General features: G+C 38.8%; 2 protein-coding genes across 3 annotated transcripts; one reads left to right on the plus strand and one right to left on the minus strand.

The window, feature by feature from the left end:
• The first annotated feature begins 1951 nt into the window (after positions 1-1951).
• On the plus strand, positions 1952-18289 carry LOC121528687 (serine/threonine-protein kinase tousled-like 2). 2 transcript variants are annotated; one of them, XM_041816239.1, is made up of 21 exons: positions 1952-2487; positions 4040-4134; positions 7989-8069; positions 8582-8654; positions 8828-8865; positions 9078-9170; positions 10496-10603; positions 11098-11190; positions 11647-11757; positions 13755-13891; positions 13983-14135; positions 14313-14379; positions 14503-14600; positions 14672-14753; positions 14848-14939; positions 15050-15139; positions 15256-15425; positions 16423-16561; positions 16680-16791; positions 16887-16994; positions 17235-18289. In XM_041816239.1, the coding sequence occupies exons 2-21, from the start codon at positions 4042-4044 to the stop codon at positions 17406-17408; spliced, it is 2112 nt and encodes a 703-aa protein (XP_041672173.1). In that variant the 5' UTR covers positions 1952-2487; positions 4040-4041; the 3' UTR covers positions 17409-18289. The 2 variants fall into 2 exon arrangements, with proteins under 2 accessions (XP_041672173.1, XP_041672174.1); XM_041816240.1 differs by lacking the exon at positions 9078-9170 and having other exon boundaries at positions 1953-2487.
• A 1462-nt stretch (positions 18290-19751) lies between these two features.
• becn1 (beclin 1, autophagy related) lies at positions 19752-27451 on the minus strand. The gene is made up of 12 exons (XM_041816241.1): positions 27315-27451; positions 26931-27064; positions 26750-26814; positions 25647-25705; positions 25444-25534; positions 24936-25072; positions 24661-24855; positions 24036-24182; positions 23740-23889; positions 22420-22480; positions 22192-22334; positions 19752-20543 (listed from the first exon to the last, which is right to left on the minus strand). Exons 2-12 carry the CDS (start codon positions 27055-27057, stop codon positions 20375-20377), a joined length of 1344 nt encoding a protein of 447 aa, XP_041672175.1. The 5' UTR covers positions 27058-27064; positions 27315-27451; the 3' UTR covers positions 19752-20374.
• Between the last annotated feature and the right edge of the window lie 126 nt (positions 27452-27577).

Raw genomic sequence — 27577 nt, forward strand, 5'->3', positions numbered from 1 at the left:
ACATTTAGTCCAAGCATTTATTTTCTTGCCTACCAAATTATGGTAGTGTGTTCTCTGCACTCTGCCAACCCTGGGGTCCCTGCTTTCTACAGCTGAGAGGCAGAATAGCTACAGCTGCATTGTATTTTGACAGATTTACCCACAGTGGAGAAATACCACAAATTTTGAATGCCTGACAAAAACTATGTTACATTTTACTCTAGTTTTAGTCTTCTTGATAAAAACTAAACTTACTTTTTGTCAGTTTTAGTCATCACAGATCTATTTTTCTTAGTTTTAGTCTAGTATTTGTCATGGGGAAAAAAAGGCTACTGATGAACATTTTTAGTCATAGTTTTAGTCTACGAAATTAACACTGCCATGTAGTTCAGAGGAAAAAAGATAACTTTTACCTACAGCTGCTCTTCTCATTAAGGTGTGGCTGCTGCTTCTGCATTGCAAATAACAGCTCCTGCAAATACAGTTTGTCACACATTACAGTATGCCATCAAATGAGCTGAAACGCATTAGTAGAAAAGGACACATCTGATCAATGCATTTGATGTAAGAATAATGGGAAGAATTGCAGGATAACTCAGTACAATATGATATTTAAGGCTATTAAAGGCTCTAAAAATTCTAAAACATGTCCACCAGTCTTAGTTCTTTTGGTCATGTTTCTGGTGGGTTTTTGTTTTGATGTGAGACACATTTGCACCATGAATGAAGTTATCCACCGTGTTAGAGTCCCTGTCTGTGACTTCAGGTGACTCTAAAGGATATCTTTATAGTGTTAAATTTAACTCTGTATGAATCTGTATTTTACTTTATTGTAGAGGGAAAGATCATATTTTACTGTACAACTCCTTAGTAGCCACTCAGTACTTTAAGTAACTTTAAATTAAATACATTTTAATTTTACTTGAGTATATGTATAGACCAGTAATTTTACTTAAGTAAATTTTAACTAGTGTAAATGTAGTTTTACTTGAGTACAGGAGTCGTGTTTTTTTTTCCACCTATGCAGTTTATTCTTAATATGTTCCTTCCTTTGACTTCCTTTTTCCGTTATCTGGCATTATCCCACTGTCCCTTCTTTTTTTTCACTCCCAAGTTCTTCTTTGGCCAATACACTTCCCTTAATCTGATCTAATTAGCATCATTATTATGAAAATATCAATCTTTGGCTCAGAAATGTTTAAAAGTGTACCACATGGGTTATGGGAGGACAGTATATGAATGCAGCAGTGCTTGATCTACCTCTTAAATAGCTGGCAACCCAATAGCCAGTAGATTATCAAGGATAAATTAAATGAACACATCCAGGTTTAATAAACAGAGGTGGTTACAGTCCTGTGTTCAAATCCACACGCTCTGTTGAGACAAAAATGTCATTGTCTTTGGATGCTGTCCAAACAGCATTTAATGAGTGCAAATATTAGCAATATAACTACTGATCAATTAGGAGGTGTTTACTTATCAAATAATCACTTTATTTTTGAATGTTACATTCTGCAAAACTCATGCTCTGATAAGTCTTATGGATTAGGTATACATTGTGCACACTGATTCTGACATTAAAAAGTACCCTTTTCCTCTCCGGAAAACATACCTGGCCCGAGGCTTTGTGTATCATTAGTCATTTTTAATAAAAAAAAAAAAAAGAAAGACTCGCTTTATTTTGAAAAATGCATAATATTATTTAACTATATAAAGGAGAGGGAAATGCAAAATCAAACAATCTGGCTGCACAAGAGGTTATTTATGATGCATCAATAACAAAGGAGCTTTTGATACACATATTAAGGGATCAAGTTCCCAAACCTGAGAGCATCGCATTTGTAAAATTAACAAAAAAAACCCAAAAGTACAGGCATCAATTTACCTGAGACTTTTGGGCCCCTGAAGCTCTGTGATCCCAGCCATGCCTGCACTGCGTTGACTGTTTTCCGCGAGGTTCTGACCTGAGGAGCGTTCATAATATTATCTGTTTAACAGGCGCAAAGGAAGCATCACATAAAGCTCTCCCTGGAGCCCTCTGCGGCCTTACAGCAGGGGGTAATGATCTTTTACTAACAGTCAAAGAATGGACACTAACGAGGCTGCTGAACTTCTCCTCCCAGTGTGAACCTTACATCGCTCCTCAATGACAACACAAAGAGCGAGTAAGCAGAAATGTAACAACACTTGTTACGAGGCTTCAGAGCAGTGACAGCTCCAGGTTTGCCCGTGCGGGGGCTCCAAGACGGACGAGGAAACCCCGAGGATCAGGGCCTCCTGTCCGGATGACACCAGCAGGAGCCAGCCACAATGCCCTCCTGAGCTAGCATTAGCTAGGCTAACAAATGTCTTCCTTTGAATTCGACATAATTGTAAATGGATAACTTTATTCAAACAACTTTAATTGAGGTGTTTGGGAGTGAGAGTTCTTAAGGAGGTGGATATTATCGGATGGACGGAAAACATCAATAACAGGACCGTGAGTAAAAACAGCGGAGTGCTCTTCAGGTGAGACTTGTAGCTTAATGCAGTTAACGTTAGCTTGCTAGCTGGATAACTTAACGGTAGCTAGTTGAGGTAACTAAAACTACCGTGTAGCTAAGCCTTTACACGGTATAAAGTAGCCTCATAACTGCTTAAAACTCTAATTTAACGTCTACTTTTGTTTCATGTAAATTTACGGTTTCAGGGCAGCCTTTCGCGTTTAATTCTTGAATTGTTTTGATGAGCATAATAGCATTAAACAATGTTAACTTGGCAGTTAGCGTTAGCCGAGTTTAGCATCTTCATGTCAGTTAATTAAAGTATTAAACGGCTTTCTCACCAACCATCCTAAAGTCGGTTTCATTAAGAAATTATCAAATTGAAATTGCCATGGCTTGAAGTTAAAATGTATTCACATTTACTTTCCATCTGTAATCACTGTTAGATGGGAGTGTAGTGTTAAATAAACTTTATCTTTTACTTCCTCGGCAAAAATCTGTAACGTTATTGTTATGTATTTGGTTACTACTTTGTTTTTGAGTGACTGTCATCACCGAAAGACATGCTTTTCAATAAAAAAATCAATCACTAGATGATGGATTCTTTGTCCACCATACGTGCCCAATAGGGAGAACAAGTAGCCTTTCATTTATTAGAGTTAATGCAAATATATTTAAAGAGGATGGAACCTGATAGAGATTTATTCTTGTCCACTCTGCCTTAATGTCTCTGTAACTCAGATTAATCTAATGATGACAATATCTAATTGCCTCTCAGCAGCAGTATACAATTTCTCTTCTATTGACTCTCTAAATTTGCTAAATTGAATATTCCATTTGCAAACATCATGACCAGCATCTCAGAAGGCAGGAGTTTCAGTGTTAATAGTAGTGAATAATATGCCTCAATAAAGAGAATACATTAATCGCTCACATACTGCTTGAATCTTTCTGCTAGGGTTCGGCATTTTCAGCAGCTTTCAGTTGTTGGCACAATTGGTGGTGTCCATCTTAAATCATTTACCGTAAAGTTTTGAAATTTAGCTGTCTGTCCATGTTACCTGTCAATGATTGTCATTTCAAGAGGCAGTCGCTCGCAGATTTTATACAAACAGCTACTTTGTTATACAAATCTGGTACTGGTACAATCACAGATTTTAGTACATCATTTAGGTACCCCTGCTAATGCGATGCAACCTCCAACTCCAAATGAAAGGTACAAAAAACATTATGTGAACTTGTTCCATTTCAGCTTTCTTTTGTTCATTTTGCTGTTCTGAGAAGTGTCTGCTCTGCTCATGTCTTTCTACGAAGAATTTTGTTTGATACTTTTACATGAAGAAGCTATTTATCACATTTTTTGCTCCTAAAAGTACAGATTCAGGGGCTGTTGGGGCACCGGTACCATTTAAAAAGTATTGATTTTAGTACAAGCAAAAGACGAATGATACCCCACCCTAGTTATACACAATGGAACAGCTGTTTGAAACAACTTTCCAAACAAGCACGCGTACTGTGTATTCACCATCCTTGCTTGATTGTGTTAGTAACCTTTTTTATTGTTTGTCTCTTTCCAGGCATGATGGAGGGACTTCATAGCCAGGCTATAAGCCTGGACCCACGCAGACAGGAGCTGCTTGAAGCTCGTTTTACTGGAGTTGGTGTCACCAAGGTTTGTATGTCTTAAAAAGAGTTCACACAATACAAGGATTTTGAAACTATGAAATGATACTAGTTAATATGAACAATGTCAATACCTGATTAAGTGTCATTGCAACAAACATAGATATCCCAGGCTCCCATTATTTAACAATATCTGTGTTTATAACTAGAAAAAAACTGAAAGAAAGCTCCAGCACACCATCTGAATTGCACATTTCAATACCAAAACTTTACTAACGTATTTGTGCAGGTTAGACAGTATTCTCTTTGTCTTGCAGCAGATTTTGGTTAAAAAGGTGACTTAGGATCTGTAGGTTTTGGTTTAAAGTCAGTACTCAAACAGAGAACAATTGTTTGGTTTTAGATAGGGATGCATTGTATTATCTACATGAAAATATTTGCAGATATTAGCTTAAAAAGTTATGTATCATTATCAGCCAATACGGACGTTTTTGCCAGTATTTGCAGCTGATACATTTGATCCTTCCAAACGGCAGGATAAATCATATATTGCCTTAAATATCAGCAAAATGCACTGATGCTATCAGGTATATTTGGTTACCCAATGTCCCCACTGGAAGTCCTGATGTTAATGATGAAACCCCAGTCATTAAACAAATACTTGACCGTCTACTTCTCTGCTCCTTTCTCAGTTCAGCTTGGCTTAGCTGGTCTTTGGACTGGAGACACTTAGTCTTTTTGTAATTATCAAGATTATATATTGGGAATGGCTAAGATGAGTTTGGAAATATTAACAGAGTGGATATCCCCATAAATACAATATCATGCATCCCTGACTTTAAAACGTGGAATCAAAAGAAAAAACAAAATTACTCCAGATTTGTGGCTATCTTACTCTTCATAATATCATCAAAGTTGTTGGATTCCAGCTATAAACAGCTGTTTAAACGAAAAACTCTTCAAGATGTTACATTTCAGGTGGTTGTAACAGAAGTTACTTCATATGACGCTGAGTGTGTTCTCAAATCTAAATGTCAGTTGCTGTTCATCCCTGCTGAAATCCATTTTGAGACAGGAAAGAGGGGCTCTACTTTTCCTTCAGAAAATCATCCTCCTTCCTTAGCATTGTTGTTGGAAATGTGATTCTAAACCTGACAATCCTGTCAGCTCTCCCCTCTGTTAGTCCTTAGCTTGGATGTATTCTCTCTTTCCAGTATTGACTGATGCTTTGTGTTCGGAGTTTCCCCTTGTGGAATGACGGTGTCTCCCTGAGCTAAACCTAAACAAGACAAGCTCTGTCTCGACTGACATGGGAGCCGGCCAGCAGCTCTTTGTTTCAGCTGAGACTAGTGACACTAAAATGGCACTGAGGCTGAAGCTCATAGCACAGGCTGTGCGCGATGCTGCAACCCTGCTGGTGAACTGAGTATTAGAAAATGGCAACCACTGAGAAAGCAATCACTCTTGCTCATACTCCAGCCTTATAGTGCTGCTCTGAAAAGAAGTGCGAGGCCTGCTCGCCGTTGTACCACCGTGTGAATGATCAAAGGCTGGGAGTATTTCCAATATAGTACATGTTTTATTGAAGTACAGTTCTGTGAACATGAAAAAAAGAGCATTTCTGGCTGTTTGTGTGACCTTGAGCAGCGGAAAGCAGCCAGCAGGCCTTAAAGCATTAGCCTCCTGCTCCAATTAGCCTGCTGTTTCTTCTTAGTCTCATCAGGCTGTGCAGCTGGCCGTGAATGGTATACATAACAGACATCAACTGATTCTACCAAGTGGATGTGAGCTGAGGATTTTTAGATTAACAAGAGGATACATTATTCTCCGCTTGTAGCTCATTTCTCTAGCTTAGTTAGAAAATTTAGATCTTAAGTGTTTGAGGTACATGATGGGAACCTGACAGAAAAGATACAAGGAGTAGAAAACAAATGTTCTGGAATAACTGTGAAAGAGATAACAGTGTGAACTAACTTGTGTCCAGTGTTCATATTGGCAGCTATTTTTGATTTTAGTCTTAGTCTTTAGACGAAATGTCTTTTAGTTTTAGTCCCATTTTAGTCATTTCTACCCTTTTTAGTTGTAGTCTCGTTTAAGTCAACAAAAACTCAAGACATTTTAGTCAAGTTTTAGTCCATAAAAAGTCCTCACCTTTTATTCTTTACTTTTAGTCCAAGCCTTTATTTTCTTGCCTAAATCTGGTACCAAGTCATGATAATGTGTTCTATGCACTCTGCCAAACCTGGGGTCCCTGCTTTCTACAGCTGAGAGGCAGAGGAGATTCAGCTGCATTGTTTTTTGGTAGATTTACCACCAGTAGAGAAATATCATGGATGTCCGACAAAAACTACACTACATTTTAGTGTAGTTTTAGTCATCTTGATGAAAACTAAACATACTTTTTGTCAGTTTCAGTCATCATGGATCTAATTTTGTTAGTTTTAGTCTAGTTTTTGTCATGGAAAAAAAAAGCTGTAGATGAATAGTTTTAGTCATAGTTTTAGTCAACAAAATTAACACTGCTTGTGTCCAGGGTCCAAAACTTAACACTCGCCACTCGCCAATTACAGGTAGATTTTGTCTCGGGCTGGTAAATTTTTGAGACCACTCGCCACTCTGGCAAGTTTTTTTTTTTTTACTAGCGAAAATTAATTTCTTGTTACTGGAGAATGATGCTGTTATCGGCTGGTTTCCTGGCAGAGTAATGTGTATTTCAGGCCGAGACGATCTGTGGTCACATAAGTGCGTCAGTGATGACATCATTCACAGCGCGCCGAGGTGTTTGTTGTTATTGTACCTGTACCTCCCTGCAGTGTTGCCAACTTAGCGATTTTGTCGCTATATTTAGTGAGTTTTCAGACCCCTCTAGCAACTCATGTTCAAAAAAGCAATGGGCGACAAATCTAGCAACTTTTCTGGTGTTACTGGAGACTTTTGGAGACTCTGACATGAAAGGACGTATCGTTGTAGCGCCTCTCAGTGAGCAGCGGCTGCTGCTGTGGGCCCCTCCCTGTCCCAAAGCACTGACAGGCAGCCCACTCCTCGCGCAGCAGTCCCTCTCTGTGGCGGTCAGAGCAGGAGATGCTTACGCCTCCATGTCCAGACAACAGATTAACCGTGCTGTTAAGGCGCCTTGACAGTTTTTTCTATTGTCTCTTTTTGGTCCATTTAGATTGTTAATGAAGACTGTATACAAAAAAAAAAAAAATGATTTGTTGTAGGCTCTTATGTGGACCATAAGGTTTAAAACTAAACCAAACGTAAGAAAACCAAATTTCTAAAAAAAAATAAATTAATGATAAACCAAAAATAAAATTTAAAGTAACTCTGCCAGAGTATCTCTTGAGTAATTTTGCCTAGCCCAGATAAAGGAGGGTTGAATTTTGACGTTTTCAAAACAAGAATCGACAGAAGCAAGTTCATTTGTTGTTCTGCACATAATAAGGGTCTTTTTACTCACTTTTGTCTCTTTTAGCATACATTATTGCTAGTATTAGTGCATACTATTAAAATATTGATTGAGAATCGCATACAAGACCCAAATGACATGTTAAATAATACTGATAGAAAATGACAACACTTAAAAGCAATTTTTATTTGGTTGGCAGGTAAAATATCTGCCTGGCTGGTTAGTGAAAAAGTTAGTTTTGGACCCTGCTTGTGTCACAGCTGTAAGCATGAGCACAAACATGCTTCTATAGAGCCTAATGCCAATTTTTAATTGAAGTGTCAGAAAATGTGTAAATCTGAACTTTTATTTTTGAGTTTCCTGCATGAAAACCCCAAAAGAAGAAAAACGTTGGTATAATGAATTATAAAGAAATATGAATGCATGTATTTCATATTTGTCAATATCTTCCTTTATGAGAGCTGAATTTTATTTATTTATTTTTATTTTTCCAGAGCTCAGCCAATAGTGAATCATCCAACCAGTCTCTGTGCAGCGCAGGATCACTCAGCGACAAGGAACTGGAGCTTGGTTTGGTGGGGAAAACATTCTATAAAGATAACAAATGACTGTGTACTAAATTAAACAATTTTTCCAGGGACAGGATCCCTAGGCATGGATCTCCTAAATCACAAAAAAGAAATCCCTTAGTTTATAGACAAAGTGATTGCTTTATTACACCGTAAACACCAGAGAACAGGTTATTCTCCATGAAGTGCAAGTCTTGAAATTCATGGGGAAAAAAAGATTGATCTTAAGGAAAACACAAGGGGCCAAAAAACAGAACAAGTGTTAAATTCTGAACCCTCTCTTTATAGGCAGAATTGGAAAGAAATGAGTATGTATTCTAAGACAAGCATGTCTTATTACAGCATGGTATTAGGTTTCTTTGAGCAAAGCATGAAGATCGTTCACACGTCAAATCTTTATAATTTCAAGGCACAAAACTGTATTTTGTCACTGTAGTCTCTTTGCCACTAAATAGTTCTGTAAACATTGTAATAGAGTAAAACTTAAATCAGAGCTATGCTGATTTTCTGCTTGTCAGACACCAGAGAAGAAGGCCAATGACCAGAGAAGCAGGAAGAGAAAAGGAGACATCTACGACACCAACAGCCAGGGTGAGTCTTATCTGACAGAGTTTTTCCAACACAAGCAGCTCTTTTATCATCAGTGGTTACAGAATGGTTCTTAATTTGAGGGATTTTTAATGTAGAAGAATTGTAAAAATCTGGTCTTAAGAAAAAATAACTGTTTAAATGATGTCTCTAACACCTTTGTTGTTGTTACTCAGGAAAACTGCGAGGGCACAGATTAAGTGATTATTTTGAGGTGAGTAAATGGATCGGTTTCATTTCCTTTGTGTAAGAATTTCACTCCAAGACTTTATTTGCTTTTAGTTGTTTCACTTTCAAACTTAAATGTGATGTCTTTATCCTCACTTTGCGACCAGTCTGGCCTCTTATCCTAATCTTTCAAAATAACAACTCTTTCTACTTCTTTCATCTTGTTTCCTCTCTTCTCATTCTCGTCCCTTTGGCCAGTTTGCTGGTAGCAGCGGCTCTGGCACCAGTCCTGCTCGGGGCATTTCCATGCTGGTGCGCTCTTCTCCTCAGCACTCACTGTCTAATCCTCTGGTGAGCACCACTAACCACCTCTATAGCTCTCTCCTGCTTCGTCTGTCCTGTCTCACTTGTTTTACTAATTTTCGGTTGGTTTTATTCTCAGCTAGACTGAAACACATCTTTTGGTTATATCATTCTTTCTAATTTTAGGGTGTGAAACCATTACAGTTCCTATGAGAGAGTCTTACCAAAAATAGGACTCTTTTCAAATAAAAATGAAGAGCTGGTTTATGTTGGTGTAATGCTTTAATTACTGTAGAAGTTGAGAAAGAATCAACATTTAACTGTGGGGGGTAGGGTTTTAAAATTATTAAAAGTTGAAAAATTGTTTTAGCCAAAATTTATGCTTTTAAAAAGTATTTAGTCTTAAATGGAAGACTCTCGGGTCTTTTTTATGTATCTGAATAGCCTGTTCATCTAACAAGGTTTGGGGCAGTTTTTTTTTTTTTTGCTATTTTATTCTTTGATTTAACCACACATGAGATTTTTGAAACACTGCCAGATCAGACCTGAATTCTTCCCAGACTGTGGGAGATAAATGATTGAAATTAATACACATAAATGATTGTGAGTCGTGGCTGATAAGCTGCCACAGTAAAGTGAGATGTGCCACAACCCCCCAGGTTGTGGCACATCTCTAGACAGCGCTAGACAGCTAAGGTCAAGCTCAACGACATCTCTTTTGTTCTGGCCTTTTTCACTCATTGCGGTACGCCCGGTGACCGTGGGTGGTTTTCTGGCCCTATGGACATCCACAGCATGGCCGGGGACTTGTGGCGGCCCCACTACCCACCCAGACAGTACCCTGGGGCATGCTTACTAGCCACATCTACCTCTTACTGTGGCCTAAAGGTGTAAACTTTGTTATTTTTTCAACAGATTATTTTCCCAATGCCCCTGGTAATGTGCTAGGACCTCTAGAGCAAGACTGAGCTTGGCTTTGTCAGTCCTTTTTCCTGCCTGATGGGGCCCTTAGGTGGCTTACTTGCCACATCTACGCCTTATTTCAACCTCAGTTTTTTTGGCCCAAACATGCCTAAATGTTCTGCACAGTACTGTATATATTCAGCCTTTTAGCAGCAATGTAGCCAGTAAAAAGGAGATATTTTTTTTAACAATATCAGACCTTTTCTTTGTCACTTTGAGGTTTTATTTTTTGTTTTTTTTGGAAAATGCAGTTTTCTTGTCTGTTTAATACCTGCAGTTTCACTGTAGAAATCTCCCCTGTAATAGCCCTTGCATTTCTGAGTGTTCTTTTCTCCCTTGTTATGTCTGTGCTTTCTTACAATTACTACCAACATCTTTGTATTCACCATTTCTTTTTGTCTGGATTGCAGTTTCAACACGGTAGTCCTTCGTCCACAGGCTCGGCCCACACAGACTCATCCTCTTGCAGCTCTGTTAAGACTCTGCCTGCACACTCCTTCTCTCATAAAGCCATCCAGGTAATAGACCCACTGATGATGATCCCCACTTTACACCAACTTTATTCACTCTATCCCAGTCACACTGTCGAAACACATCTTGTCTGTTGTATCTTGGCTTTTTTTTTTTTTTTTTGAGTAGTAAGTGTTGAAAAGTTTAGCTTTTCTTTAACTTCAAAAAGTGCCATCTTTGATCAGACTTGATGTAACATTACACCTCTTTCCACTATTTAAAAATAACACTTGTTTCTAAAGTCGTTCATGCAAAAGTTGTAAAGGTCAAACTTTAAAAGGCCCATCCGCCCACACTTTAACTACTCTGACACGCAACACACACCCAGCTTTCCCTAAGTATTGCACTAATTGGCCTAATGAAAGGTCAGCATCTTGAATTCTAGGGTAATGACCAAGACACGAGTGGTGGTATGCTTTATACTGACAGGCCCATGGGGTGTCTTCATGATTTGATTTGAATGAGATGTTAACTGTCGACCTGTTGTTCCTCTTGTCCTCAGTCGGAGCTGACGCTGCTGAAGCTGACAGCTCTGGAGAGGGACAAGAACTCAGACCTTGAGAAGAAGGAGGGGAGGATAGATGACCTGCTCAGGGTGAGATGAGGAGCAAAATCTGAAATTAAAGCAAACAAGCAGCTCTTATTTATAGCTTTGGGTGGGGATTGTTATTAAAACAAGTGCTCATTTCATTCCCAACAAACTTTTGTGCCTTATAATGCAGCATGAAAAATGAACTATAAATTTCTATAGGATACCAATTAAAAATGACCTTCATGGATGCTTGATATTGTAGGTAAATGTGATTCTTACTAGTCACAACAGCCCCAGTAATCAACCTGCTCCTGTCTGCTTTCAGTTCATCGTGAACCTCATGTCCTCATTAATTCACAAAGACCATTGTTGCTTAATTAGATTTGGTGTAAATGTCAGCAGACAGAGCCAGCAGTGATTGTTGTCGCATCTTGTCAGTTAAGAGCAGAGCAGCTTTGAATTCTTTATGGAACCACGGTAAAATGTGACAGTCATTATGTCTGTGTAATGTGTTTGCAGGCTAACTGTGACCTGAGGCGGCAGGTAGACGAGCAGCAGAAGATGCTGGAGCGCTACAAAGAGCGGCTTAACAAGTGTGTGACCATGAGCAAGAAGCTGCTGATTGAGAAGGTGAGTTTAGCTGTTCATCTACAGTAGGGCTGGGCAGTTAATCAAAAAATTAGATTAAATCACAATATGATGTGCTGCAATTTTCAAATTACAAAAGGTGCAATATTTCTTTGAAGTGAAATTTGTGTCAAAGTACCAGTTTTAAACTTTTCTTTGCAGCAGAGATGTTATGAATGACATATCATGCAATCATTCAGATGCCATTTTTTCAAATAGTCTACAAAAATCCTACCTACTTAATTTTTTTACTTTTTTCTGATTAAATAAAAGAATGACAAAAACGCTTCAATGCAATAATTCATATACAATTTGCAATACGAGTCAAAATCATCAGAAGTAGACACTTTCAAAGAATTGTTCAGCCCATGTTTAAGAATAACAGAAAGTTAAGGAATAATTGCATATCAAATCGCAATTGCAATATTGGGGGCAAAAATCTCAATTAGATTATTTTCCAAAATCATTCAGCCCTAAACTACTGTGCAGGGAAAAAGTATTTTCCTTCTTTCTGTTTTTTTTTTTTCTTTTTGTTTTTTTCTTGCATGTTTGTTACATCAAAATGTTTCAGATCATCATCTATTGTTTATATTAGACCAAGATAACCGGAGTAAATTCATATGCAGTTTTTAAATGATGATTTCTTTAATTTGAGATAAACTATCCAAACTAACCTGGCCAAGAGTGTTTTATTCGGCAAATGTGAGACGAGCCTTTGTTGGGTTTTTTTGGTCAACTGTGGTTTTGAGACTCTCCCCATGATGGGATTTTTGCCCAGTCTCTCTTTTTTTTATCATTGAATAGAGATGAAACGGTTACCCATATTAATGATAACCACGCTAAGAAAAATTTCCCATACATGCATAACATTAAATTATCATTGCAATCTCTGTCTAGTTCATTAACTGAGGTGAATGGGGAATAAAACATCCATTGGTCGACAGGGAAATGTAAAATGTGTCAGAGGCATTCCTGTGTCTCCCCTCTCTCTCCTGGTGGCATCATTCACTGTGACTGTCTTTTTTAGAGTGGAAGCCGTAGGCTAATAAACTTAAAAACTTAAAAACTCAAAACACGTCAGCATTATGAATCAAATGAAACCAAAATGTTGTAACCACACTGTAGGAGTAGCACACACTCACTGGTACTAGCTACTGCTCTTCTGCTCAATAAGTCCATTAACGCACTCCCAAACTTTGGAGCAGCTCCTGTTAGTCGAAAATATTTATCAAATGTTGAAATCTGCATGAATATTGGTAGAATGGAAGTTAAACAGCTCACTTAACAAGCAGGCTATGGTTATATTTATATGAGTTGTTCAAAGACAGTGGGAGTATGTGATTGTAGCAGAATATATACAAAATGTTATGATATATTCACGTGTAAAATCAGGAATATGTAATTTCTTTTTTTTTTTGCGAGAAAATCGAATAAATCCATTTGTCAGGACAAGAAATGATATGTTGTTTTAGGCATGTTCTAACAGAATACTGTCAAATTATCAAAATGTTGACAACCTTATTAACAAAGTGCCTTTTATCAATGCACATTTTATCAGGTTTTTATGTCTGTTTTTCATGTTTTTTCAAAGAAAAATTGTGTATAATCTCTGTGCTGAACATTTGATTTTTTTAATGTGTATTTGAAATGATGAACATGTAGTTTTTGAGATTTTTGAACTAGGTATGGGCCAGGTATGTTTGGATGTTTTTTTTCCCTTGATAAATGAAATCATTATTTAAAAGCTGCATTTTTTTATTTAATCAGGTTATCTTTGTCTAATATTAAAGTTTGTATGATGATCTGAAACATTTATGTATGACAAATATGCAAAACAGGAAATCAGGAGGAGGCCACAGTTTTTCACAGCACTGTACACACTGTGTGTTTAGCTGAAAGAGACCACTCGTCACATATTGTTAAAGTGGAGTTGTATCTTGTCCATCAAGTTAGAACCTAGATGTAACTTGCATCATTTCCATTCATCTTTTTTCCCACAGTCAAAGCAGGAGAAAATGGCCTGCAGGGACAAGAGCATGCAGGACCGTCTACGTCTGGGTCACTTCACCACCGTCCGCCACGGAGCCTCCTTCACTGAGCAGTGGACAGATGGATTCGCCTTCCAGAACCTCATCAAGTCAGCATGCAAACTCGCTCCAACATCTGTGTGTGTTTATTTCACTTAGGATACACGAATGCTCACACGAGATTGTTGTTACACATTGTAGGCAGCAGGAGAGAGTCAACTCGCAGCGGGAGGATATAGAGAGGCAGAGGAAGCTGCTCGGGAAGAGGAAACCTCCATCCATGTCCTCAACGCCTCCGCCCAGTCTGGAACAGAACAAGAGAAAGAGCCGGAGCAACGGCCAAGAGAATGAAGCGTAAGATCACAAACAATGGCTCAATTACACTGCAAAATAAATGATCTACATGGACCAGCCCACAGTGTACAGTGTACAAGAAATACATGCTTATAATGAAGCTTGAATAATGTTTTTTCGAGCCTTTAAGGCTCAACTGGAATGTATCTGTAACTACTGTTTCTCTGTCCAACACAGGCTGTCTTTAGCAGAATATCATGAGCAAGAGGAGATTTTCAAACTCAGAATTGGTCATCTCAAAAAGGTGCTACATCATCATTTTTCCTCTATTTAATTTTCTAAAATTTGTTTACTGGAGTTAGTACTGCTCTTAGTGATTACTGTTGGTCAGAGCTGAGGGAGATAATAGGTTTGTGTGCTTTTTCAGGAAGAGGCAGAGATCCAATCAGAGCTGGAGCATTTGGAGCGAGTCAGAAACCTGCATATTCGGGAGCTGAAGAGAATCCATAATGAAGACAGCTCACAGTACGTATTTTCTCCTCTGTAGAGTGCATTAATGATTTAAAAAGACAATTAACTGAAACTTCTCTCTGTAGATTTAAAGACCATCCTACACTGAATGAAAGATATCTGCTCTTATATTTACTTGGAAAAGGCGGCTTTAGCGAAGTTTTCAAGGCAAGCACGCCCATTTTAACATGCCATTTTTCTTTATTAGCAAATGTTATTTATCTGAAAAATCACAAGTGATTGTGTAATGTTTTCCTTGCAGGCTTTTGATTTGACTGAGCAGAGATATGTGGCCATAAAAATCCATCAACTCAACAAGAACTGGAGGGAGGAGAAGAAACAAAACTACCACAAGTGAGTGTGTTCAATGTGTCTCCTTTGCTCACTTTTACTCGTTCATAGCCTGTCTTTGAAAGTTACTTTGGGATTACTTTTAAAACATATAATGTCCCATGTCTTTGCAGACATGCCTGTCGGGAATACAGAATCCACAAAGAACTTGACCACCCCAGGATAGTCAAACTTTACGACTATTTTTCACTCGAAACAGACTCGTAAGTGAATCAGTCCTATAACTTCTCCAAGAGTCATGTTTAATTGCTTTAAATTATTTATTTTGTGTGTTCACTGATTTAATTTTATTAATCCATATTTTTCTGACCCTCGCCAGGTTCTGCACAGTGCTTGAGTACTGTGAAGGGAATGATCTGGACTTCTACTTGAAACAGAATAAGTTGATGACTGAAAAGGAGGGTCGCTCCATCGTCATGCAGATCGTCAACGCACTCAAGTACCTCAATCAGATCCGTCCACCTATCATCCACTATGACCTCAAACCAGGTTAGCTGGTCGTATTAAATACACTTAACTTTCTGCAACTCATCAGCTACAGAGTTTACTTGGTACTTCAGACTGACTTTGGTACTTCTCAAAAAAATGCTGAGTGTTATTGTACAAAATGATGCTGGAAATTTAAATTGAGTTGTCATGTGGATATTTCCAAAAATGTGAAGTCATGTGCATAAGTTTAAGGCATGTAGCACGCTAAGGATTTATCACGGGGCCTAAACTGCCACAACCAGGGGCCTTTTCAAATCTGGTAATACACCCAGACTGCACTTTGGGCACTTGGGACATCCACAGCATGACCAGGGGCTCATGGCAACCTTGCCACCTGCTTGGACAGTACCCTAGGTCAGCCTTTCTCAGCACACTGGGTTGCATTCTGGCATTGTCAGGGGTACCTTCAAAACACTATAAGTACAACCTAGAATTACAATGAATTTGCTGTTTATAAGCTATCCCAGCATAAATCATCAAAATTGCTGAGAGGCATCTGGCTGCAGACCGCTGTGGTGGGATGTTTTGGGCTTATATGTTGCAGACTTCTACTATGGGCTGACCTCCACTGTGGGGCGCAAAGTAACATACTTTTCCCCTAGTTCGTTGTGTGTTATTTTTAATTTTATCCCCTTCCCCTAACTTTTAGGGTTTTGGTGCCTAACCCTAACTCTCTTTGGGTTTTCCTTAGTTTGCTGTGTGTTCAATTAAAATTTTTCCCCCTCAGTAAACTTTTGGACTTTTATTCATAAAAATCAGCTGTTGTGAAAAATAGCCCCTTACTGTATCCTCTGACAGGGAGCTGAAAGTATGCATCATTCAGGTTCTGGCTTGGGTAATGCCCTCAGGCAGGCTTACTCACCACATCTAGGCCTTCTTTCAGCCTCAGTTTTTTGGCCCAAACATGACTAAATGTTCTGCACAGTATTGTATATTTATGCCTTTACTTTCCAGTCTTGTTTGTAATTCCACTGATGTGTTTCTGTTGTGGTTTTAGGAAACATCCTTCTAGTTAATGGCACAGCCTGCGGAGAGATCAAGATCACTGACTTTGGTCTGTCTAAGATCATGGATGATGACAGCTACAGCTCTGCAGATGGCATGGAGCTGACGTCACAAGGAGCAGGGACCTACTGGTACAAACAATTTAGTAACCAAGCAGCAAATGTGGCCTCAAAAGCAGAGCTGCCAACTTTTGAATGGTGCTACTTGATAGTGAACAGAGTGAGGAGAACCTATTGTTTATGTTTACAGGTACCTTCCCCCTGAGTGCTTTGTGGTGGGCAAGGAGCCGCCTAAAATATCCAACAAAGTGGATGTTTGGTCTGTGGGTGTCATCTTCTACCAGTGTTTATATGGACGCAAGGTAGCCAATAACTTGTCTACTGAAACAGGTATTTTGTTTGCTCAATGAACCAAGTATGCCGTCCGTTAACTCTCTTTTTTGTTGTTCTACTTCAGCCGTTCGGTCATAACCAGTCGCAGCAGGATATCCTTCAAGAAAACACAATATTAAAAGCTACTGATGTGCAGTTTCCCCCAAAACCTGTGGTTACCACAGAAGCAAAGGTATGGTTCTGTTTTTTACTCAACTACAAGTTTTACAGCACCATGAAATGTCACATGTACTCCTGCATGTGATATAATTCCTCTAAATAATTGAAATTTGGCTTCAGTAGTAAGAAAATGGTACAAGACTCTAAGAAATAGGTTCAAGTTTGTAATACAGAACAATTAAAAACTGGTATATGCAGAAATTAAAAGAAAAGAGTCCAGTATAAGGTGTCAGTTATTGTCCTCACTCCACAGGCCTTCATTCGCCGCTGCTTGGCATATCACAAAGAGGACCGTGTTGATGTCCTGCAGCTGGCCAGCGACCCCTTCCTCATGCCACATATTCGCAAAGCTCTGGGCAGCAGCACGCCGCTGGCACCTCCTCTTCCTTCCACCTCCAGCGTCTTCAGCAGCAGTGCCTCCGAATGAAGGGAGCTTTAAAAAAAAAAATTTAAAAAGACGATGTAAAACTCCCAGTGAGGATGAAGCCACATGGAGACGTTGCACACTTGAAGAAATTTCTTTCCTCCCTCGATGACAGAGAAAAGAGCATGATGGGATAGAGAGATCCTTAAAGTGTGAATGAAGCCAATGTGAATGGCAATATGGTAATGTGGTGATGTAGTTGTAAACATGACCACCTCCATTATATAAGTGGTAAAAATGAAGGGCCAGTCTGTGGCTGTGGGCTCAGTAGAACCCAAAGAGTCGCCCGTATGCATGCACTAACAAAAACTCATTAAGGGGCTTCTTTACCTGATAAATAGTAAAAGCACCTGAAAAAAATTGCACAACTGACAGGCTGAGAAGTTCACCATGTGTGGAAGAGCTGCCTGTACTATTGAGAAACATGTAGGAGAAAAGAGCGTTTATTAAATTTTATCGCATTCTGCTTGAGATGCATCATCTATCAAACTATTTTTCACAACTAGAGTGGTCACTTTCAACATGTCTCCCTCTATGGTTTAACTTTGGACATTTAGGAAGGGCTTGTTAAAGTAAGGAACGACTGATGACCAAAGTTCAAGGCCGGCCTTGTCGATATGAAACCATCTAATGGTTTAAAAATGACTTGAAACAGAAGAGAGCTGATTCTGCAAAGAGTGACTGGTTTTGACCTATTTTAAAGAGATTATGGGATAACTGGAAGTCAGCTGTTATTTTAATTGTTCAGTCCATATTTTTCCATGAAATTGAATCCCTGTACTGTTTTTAACATTATAGAGGGGACTGGCTATGAGTGAGTGTGGTGGTGAGAGTTAAGACTGAACTGAAATAATAATGAAATCATTAAAAGATATTTGATTAAACTGTGTGGTCTCATTTCATTCTAATTAAAACCATGTTTGTCAACTAAAAACCATGACTTAAATGCTCATCTTTTTCAATGAAGAAGGCTAAAACTAGCTAAAAATAGATCTTTGATGATTAAGACCGACAAATCTAAGTTTGTTTTTCTTCATTGAGACTGAAATGTTAGAGCTGGACTGCTAGAAAATACTGCTTAAAAATACATGATAATTATCCACTGATTGGGTAGAGAGCATTTATGATAAGTCTGTATTTTCTTCAGTTGTATTAAAATAATTAAACAGATCATAGTGCATTAAAATGAGTGTTTTATTAGGGCCCGAGCACCTTCCTAGCAACAGGAAGTGACACAATTGGACCATTTCTTTAATTTCTATCACTGTGCTGAACTTATCAAGCTCTGATTTTATAAGAACAGCCTATTTTCTCCATAATGCATACATGTTTCAGTAAAGGATGTCTCAATGGCAATGGTGAGCAATGAGCCAGGAAGTTGGCAAAACTCTGATATGCTACATATGATCTTATCCATATTTGACATGTACGATCAAGGTCTGCCCCTCTACACAGTCAAAGTTTAATTTTATGGATTTGTTGTACTGCCACCTACAGTAAGAGGCTAGTAACACCTCAAACATAAAATGTCAAATCTTTCAGTTTTAAATGATAAAATATTAGTCCTAGCTAATTCACATCTACATATTAGTGTCTTGGTTTGTCATACCGCCACCTAGTGTTGACAGCCAGTACTACATCATATAGAAAGTGCAACATGTTCATTATTTTTGATTCAATCACAATCCTGGGAGGGACAAATGACCAAAATTTAACGAAAACTAAAAGGCATTTCAATCTAAAGACAGACTAAATTTAAAATAACTGTAGAATTAACACTGAAGTAAAACAAAATTTCAAATAATACACTTATTGCACATTACTCTGAAACTTGTGTTCATTCATAACTATATCTACTACCTGATGGTTAAATTCCTCAGTGAGGTGTTCAATTACTGGACAGTGAAAGTAAAGTGTTGGATCAAGGAGGGCTGAGTTGGTTTTTGTGGTAGTGTGAGTCAGATAGGGATGAACATGAGGCATAATGACCTTAACCTCCAAAATCCAACCAGTTTATCCTTGAGTCCTTGAGTGGACATTTGTGAAAAGTTTAAATAGAAGCATTCTGGAGATAAATATTCACAATCAAAGGATGAACATGAGGCCCAGTGATCTGACCTTCAACAAATGACCTCCAAAATCCAATGAGCCCATCCTTGAGTCAGAGACATTTCTGCAAAGTCTGAAGAAAACTGAGCTATAACATTCACAAGATTGGTCCTGGCAAATGGCTGGACAACCTAAAAACATAATACCCTGGAATTCAGCTGGCACCACCACCATCTGTGCTCAGTGGAAGACTATTGGAGCTAAATTAATACACATTTCAGATACATTAAATACTACTTTACAGCATACGTTTTATTAATTTAATTCCAGACTTGACAGCATCTATCACATCTCAGACCAATTCTCGTGACAGTGCCGAGTCAGAATGGTCACAAAATTATCAGTTTGTCATCAAAGCATGTCTGTAACTGGCAAATAAGGTTAACTGCATTCAAGATTAATGAAATACTGACTACAGATTGTTCAATACTAAACCATGTTAATCTATTTCAAATCCTGCCATGACCACAACATCACATCAGAGTTAAACAGCTTATTAGGACACTAACTGGGAACTTTCTCTCACTGTGGAGAGCAACACAGTGATTTAAAAATGAGCAGTGCAACAGAAGAGACAGGAACATCATATGTGATTAAAATAAGAGCTGAGCTAGAAATTACATTCTATCTGGACAGTGGAGGTGTGGTTCAGCCTTCCAATGCTTCCATATTCTTCAATCTCTGCTTTGCAGCATAAAGTTACAACTATCTCCTCTTTGTAACATGTAAAAACAACAAACTGGACCTAAAAGCTAAGGGGTTTAGCAAAAAAGGATGTAGACAATTTATTTTCCTTTGGCAAAGTATCCAAATAAGATTCAAATAGCATCCAGTAACCACAGAGTTCTTGTCCAGCTGGTTCATCTGTTGTAGAACTGGGAGGTGACCCAGGCCAAGCCCCACTTCAGGTTGGTGAGCATGAATTTAAGCGCTTTGGTCCACTGCTCCTCTGAGTTAAACTGGGTTTTGATGGAGTAAGAGCCGCCGCTGCCGCCAGTGTCCTCGATCTTACCTTTTTCCACATCCATCCTGAGACAAGAAATAAACAAATACAGTCATGAGTTTACATCTGTGCATGGGACAGACTCAATCTGACATAATATAGACAGTACTGCATATACTACTCAGACCTCTATTACCTCAGTTGGTAATAAACCTGAATAAATCCTTTCTGTCATATTTGTTTTACCCTTAAGGTTTAACAAATGGTTCTTTTTTTTCAACTTTCTAGAACAGATTTCAAATCTGAATCTGAACCAACTACCCCTTAAACCCAGCTCTCTCTATATTTTATAAAGTCAATAAAATCTCTACAAATGTTGGTAAGTGAAGTAAAAATGCCTTGCAACACAATGAAACCCTCATCCTCGGCTATACTGCAATTTTGGGTTGCTCCAACTCTTGAGACTTCCCGCTCCCTTGCAACAATCCCTGAGGTTTGATATGACACTGGCAAAAAGTGTGGAAAATAAGCTTTCTTTACTTGTTCGGTTAAATTATATGACTTCTTGCCTGTCTCTTTAAGAAATTAGGAAATCATTGTTCTATAGCTATCCAAAGTTTCCTGAGACATCAGGATGAAGGCATTTCAAACAGTTGACTGTGAAGGGAAAGCCTTGATTTGTACTGCACAGTACTGCTATGAACAGTGTACTGATTCCGTATACTGGTTATCAGTCTCAGCAATTACTACTGAAAAACCAATATTGGTTGAATACAATTATAGAAACTAAAGAGCAACTTCAGTGGGTGAAATCCTCATTAAAACCTAAAGTTCTACCATTAACAACTTACAAGTTGTAGTGCAAAAATTATCAATACTGTTTGATTATGAAAATGGAGAATCATTAAAACATAATTGCTTTATTTTTGGCCTAATTTGCTGGGTTTAAGTTCCTTTATAACAAGAGAAAATCTGGACCTGAGGACTGAGCAAGAGGAAGGTTTGGAGTCTAAAAGATAAGTAAAGATTGTTTTTAAGTGTTTAGTGGTTTACAGGCACAGTTTTCATTTAAATTCTGATATTCATGTTTTTCAGGAGAGGCCTGGGATTGTTTAATGGCTCTAGAGGCTTCTGACACTTGCAATATCAGTCAGTGTCCCCTATGATGTCCCCTGTCATTATTTATTCCAACAGATTCATCCAGACTAACAACAAAAAGACTGTACATGAAAAATAAACAAATGCCACTCCATTAGGCAGCTGTCTGGATAACATAAAATAAATAAACCATCTGAATATGTTCAGCTCTGAGGTCGCTGGTATGTACAGTACAGTTATACGGTGTTTACCCAGCTCCTACAATCATATCTGGATCATTAAATAAATATAATTATGCACCACAAAGATCTACAGCACCAGTAAAGCAGCAGTGCAGTGTTGATTTTGAAGTTAGACTGTGAAGTGTTTGACTAAATGTCATACTAGTGGCCCTGCTTTAATAATTCAAAGGGTTATAAAGACAAAGCTTTCCCTAAATGCCCCTTATTTTTCTCCTTAGTATAATCAAAGCCCACAAATCTCCAGCCCCTGTGGAGTATGTTACAGTTAATGGTTTAGAAACTGCTTTCAGTCTTCATGAATATTAACAACTTCATCCTAAATGGCTGCAGTGATGCCCTGCTTAATGAGGATGAAGATAACTGTTCAAATGGTGCTGGTTTGAGGATGTCTAACCTGTACGGGAGGCAGAAACCAGTGTCTCCTTTCTCCACTTCTTCTTTGAACTGCTGCACACAGTCCAGGAAAGCTACCATGGCGTGGTCGAATTTATTGTCCCAGAAGAATCTGAGGCCACCTGTGCAGTACAGAGGAAGCTCCTGAAGAGACGAGATAGAAAAAGATTTGAATTAGAGACTAGAGGAGTGTTTAAATAGTGATCAGAGTGTTAAGCTAGTTTATTACCTTGGACTTGTCGGTCAGAGACTCTAAGTACGAGTGGTTTCCATACGGGACAAGACGATATCTGAAAAGAGAAGCATTGAGCTTTGTTTGGTAATAGATCACTGTCACAAAAACATACAATTAAAGGAAAAAGTGGAATTGTGATGAAGCTTAAAGAGAGCTATTGTTTTTTTAACACTTGTAATAAAATACAAAAACAAATATACAAAAAATGACGACCAGTATAAGTATAACCTTGGGATGTCACAATACTTTAAATGCAATTAAAAATCCATACAAAAGCAGACAATTTGCATCAATGGGATAGAAATATATATTGCAATGCCATTTTTGAACCAGCAGATGGTGCTGTCTGATTTTGTCCGATCCTGTTGAGAAGCTACAGCAACAAATTTCAGTGTTAACTTAAATAAAGAATAAATATTGTTTTATGTTGCTTTAGGTCATAACCTCCTACCTCCATTCTTCAGTATTTTATTTTTTCTCATATATCAGCATTATTAGTCACCCTTTACATCTGTCAGTGGATTTTACAGATTTTAAACCAATTATAAAGTGTCAAAAGATGCTGACTGAAACCATTCAGAACTGCAACGTGAAACTAGCTTTCACTTTGCACAATGTCTCCATCGGCCTGTCTGAGGCAGGGTTTATCTTTATCCCAGCGCTACAGTGATTTGTATTACAATGGCTTGAATAACTGTTTAAAGGTGTGTTTAAACTGATGATTTCCTTGTTTTAAGTCCATCATCATTCAAAGGAGCGAGCTGTAAGGATAAACAAGGTCAAAGAAGCAGCTGTAGACTCTGTAATACCGGTAACTTACTGGTACCACTGCTAAATCTGAGTTGAAGTGATGATAAACATGGTGCTGCTGACAAATCCTTCACAATAAAAGTCTGAAGATGTGGTTTTCCCTGAGTGCTTTTATTGTGAAGGTCCACATCTTAAAATATGTTTTTTTTCAGTAGCAGCTTGACACATCTCAGCAAAAAGGAGGGATATTAAAAACTACAAATTCAGTGCTAAAGAAGTAAACATGGAGAGAAGTTCTCTGTGATCTTATGCTCAGACATGACTTTATTATGCCATCACAAGTTTATTTAGGGGGAGAAGGGGGTTGTAACCCCTGAATATGTATTTAAATGTATCAACTCTTTTAATCTTATTATGTCGCGATATACTACCATCACAGTGGAGGGCAAAAAAAAACCCAACATGATATTTAGGCCATATCGCCCAGGCCTACTTACTATTGACATGTACTTCATGTAAACCCACTGTAACAACACTAACTGCCAGATATTAAGATGTGTGTACCTTTGAAAGCGCAGCCCCATCTTATTGGCCAGAGCATGCAGCAGTAGCACCGTCTGCCCCCAGGCTGCGTTGATTTCATTCCACTCCACAGGTACACTGGGGAGTCGACCCAGACGAAAGTTGTTGATGGTACCAAACTGTCCACTGTGCCTGCAAAAAGAACTCGCATTTTCAGTCAAAGATTCATTTTTGTCCATAAGGCTATCGCTAAACATTTTCCCCATCCTGGTTGATTGGTTAAAAGACAAATTACTCTTAGCAAAGACCACAACAGGTGTGTCTGAGTGTGTGCATACCAGATGTGAAAGGTGGCGTTGAAAACATTCGTCTTTTTCAGGCGATCCAGCTGAATCTGGCAGTAACGCATCTGATTGTCAACGCTCTTTAGCTCATCGTCCAGCTCCAGCTGCTGCCGTTTAAACTCGCTGTACTCCTTTTGGTATCTTTAAGCACAAACACTGAGGAGTTAGCTGCTGTATCATGAAGTTCATTAACAGTAAAAGACACCCTATAGCTCAGAGAGTTGCAACTCAAATCAGGCTGCTGACTGTGTTGCCTGTGATAGTCAAGGTGTCAACAGCTGATTTTTGTATGTAGGGCATGTCATGTGTTTCAAAGGCCTATCAGAGCCCCGAGAGGCAGTCAGCAGAGATTTAAATAGAGAAAAGAGAAGATTGATTGATTTCTTTAACCAAAAGTTGGAGTGTTTACATCATCCCAGGCACAGAAAACAGAAGTGGAAACTGAAGCACAGAGCCATTGCTATGGAAATGATACATTGTTGCACCCAGCCGCAGTGTAAATGGTGTGAACTTAAAGGCATTCAGAATTTCACAGAGCAGCCTACTTTAAGCAGTTGCAAGTTTGAACTCGTCTTCTAACAAATCTTTGACCTGAACAGGGTTTAAAGCTCTAACTCACTGTAGCTCCTCTGTGTCCAGCTGCTGAGACTGAATCCTGCTCTCTGCCAGGTCCTGAGCCACGGCCGCTCTCTGTTCTTCCACGGCCTCCAGCTCCTGAACCAGAGTCTCCTCCTCCTCCTTCAGCTGCTGCAGCTCGGCCAGCAGGGTCTCCTCTTCCTCTACCGGCAGCTGTGACAGCAGCTCCAGACACTGCCTGAAAATACATTCAAATACAGATAGTTACAACGCACACATTCAGAGGCAGCACTGTAGCAGAATAAAAACTCCTCTCACTTGTAATTCTGGCACTCGTTCTCTGTGATGTTGAGCTGCGTGTCCAGGTGGTCCAGCAAAGTGTCAGTGCATTCCTCACACAGAGGGTGGTCCACATCTGTCTGGCCTGACATGATGTCAAACAAGTCGCTGGTCACCTGGACGGGAGAGGATCGCTCAGACTTACTGTGAGATTAACCGCCTTCTTTTCAACATGATCACAGTAAACTGACACAACTCCTTTGTTCTCTGGCTTTAAAGGATAAACAAATACCTCACAAAACAGTTTAAAACTGATACAAATAATGAACCACTTAATTCAATGAGACATAAAGACATGTTCTGGTAGTAATAGTCTGTTGTCAAATTTTGGACCAGTTTGTATGGTATACTTATAAAAGAATCATTATTAACCATGAAAGGACTTGATTATCATGTCTGTATAACAGCTGAAAATGTGGATACATATGGCCTTGTGAGCTGAGTGTATCTTGACATCCCTAGTGGTTATGTAAGAAAAATTCTTCACCTTTAGCCTTCGACTGAGATTCTCCATGGTGCCACCATCAGATGCTTCTCCAATCAGTGTGAAGCTGTTGGCGCTCTCTGTGGACATCATTCTGCAAGGCAAAATCCACATATGAATATAAGATTCAACAAAAGGACAGCAAAATTGGATCAATTTTGAACAATATTCAGCTCTGCATTATGACTAAAAATCGATGTGCTCACCGTGCAGGAGGGATGTATTTTCTTGAAACTCCATCTTGCTTGCTTTCTACAAAGGTCTCCTGAAAAAATGTAATTTGTACAGTCAAACATGCTCCAAATATAAACGTTTTTACCAAACTTTTAGTGAGTCATAAGGTTTTGACCACAACCAAAAGAGGGTTGAGAGTAAGTAAACATGACGGAGGAAGAATTTTACTTTTTGTGCTGATTCTTCCAAATTTGCAGCAAATTAAAGGTACATTTAGGTAAAGTTTGTCTAAATAACCAAAATTTTTAGGTATTACAATTCAAACCACATGATCATAAATCATTTTCAGGTTAACTATGATTTCTGTGGTCAAGGCCAGCCTTAATGGGGAGAGCTTTATGGGGCCCTGCCAGAAGTGGGGCGCTTGGAGATCAGCAAAATGAGGATCCACTGTACTAAAGTTAATCTGAGATATCCATATTTCACATTTAACCCGAATAATAACCACTCTTATCACGGCTACAAAAAACTGTTTTATTTATTTATGCTGTGGTACAACACAGACTTTTCAAGATGTAAACACCTTTTCTTAAAACAGAATTACCTCTTTCAGCTCATAATAACAATGTGGATCGACACATTTGACAAAACCATTCGGAAAGGAGGCCAAGTCAGCACAGAAAATAAGGTAAAATAAAATGAGACAATTTATGTGTAAAAAATAATCAAATAATTGTGAACACAAGAATTGACAACAAGTGGAAAAATTGGCTAAAATTGATTAAAAACAGGCAAAATGTGTTATAAAGAGGCAAAAATTAATTGAAGTGGCAAAAAGGGCTTAAATGGGTTAAAGGTGGAAAAAGTGCCAGAAATGGGATAAAAACTGCAAAGAAACAAAAAAGGGTTAATAGAAGCAAAAAAAGTGGCCAAAAAGAGGTTGAAAGTGTGATCCAACACATGCATTGACATAATCAATACATCACAGCTGGTGGGGGCCCAGTGATCAGCTGCATAATACCTGGGCAGGGAACTCCTGGTTGACACTGATAAAGATCTCACTTCCCCCTTTGTAAGCACTACAGTCAAACATAACAGTTAAGCTTTTGATTTGTATGTTTTCTGCTGTTCTTACCTCTGGTGCTGTCTCCCCCTCAGTGCTGTCTGTTTGTTTACTGGGAGTCACTGTGACCAAAGGAGCTGAGGAGAGAGGTGTAAACAAAAGTCGACAGTGTGGCAGATGGAGCCGTTTAAACGCTACATTACAACCCGGACATTTTACATCATCGATGGTTGATTCTATTGGTTTTACATACCGATAAGCTCTTGGATTGTGACCCGGTCGAGCACATTGAAGGATGTGTCCAGTTTGAGCGGCTGACAGCAGCGCTGACACACGAAGCTCACCTGCATGGTGGTGCTGGACGACTTAGAGCCCTCCATCGTTCAGCTGCAAGAACACAAGATAACAATGCACATAGGAGATAATATTGTCAATAATTACATCTTTATATGAATATCACCAAATGTCGTTTTTACAAAGTCAAGAAGTAACTGCAACACAAAAAGAAGTTCTCTAGTTAGTACACTGTTACTGTCGATAGCTGGTTAGCTTTAGTGCTAATACAGCTAGCTATTTATCCTTAACGTTTAGGTAACCCAGAGAACAGCCAAACGCAAATCACATGAGATAAACTTACTGTCGCTTGTGAAGAATCAGATATATTGCATTTTAATATCGACTTTTACATGCCTAAAAGAATAAGAACGACCCTTGTTTGTCTAGCGTGACTGTTACATTTTGCACCTCGGGACTTGTCTTTCCACTTCCTTATTGTTGTTTACGCGGATGTGACGTCAGAATTAGCTTGGCCACTTATGTTCACTGGAGCGATACGTCTACACGGGCGCCATTTGAGAGGGGGGTAGCCGTGTCTCATGTTTCAAAGCACACATGTCTTCG

Source organism: Cheilinus undulatus, linkage group 20, assembly GCF_018320785.1.
Source record: "Cheilinus undulatus linkage group 20, ASM1832078v1, whole genome shotgun sequence".
Taxonomy (NCBI): domain Eukaryota; kingdom Metazoa; phylum Chordata; class Actinopteri; order Labriformes; family Labridae; genus Cheilinus; species Cheilinus undulatus.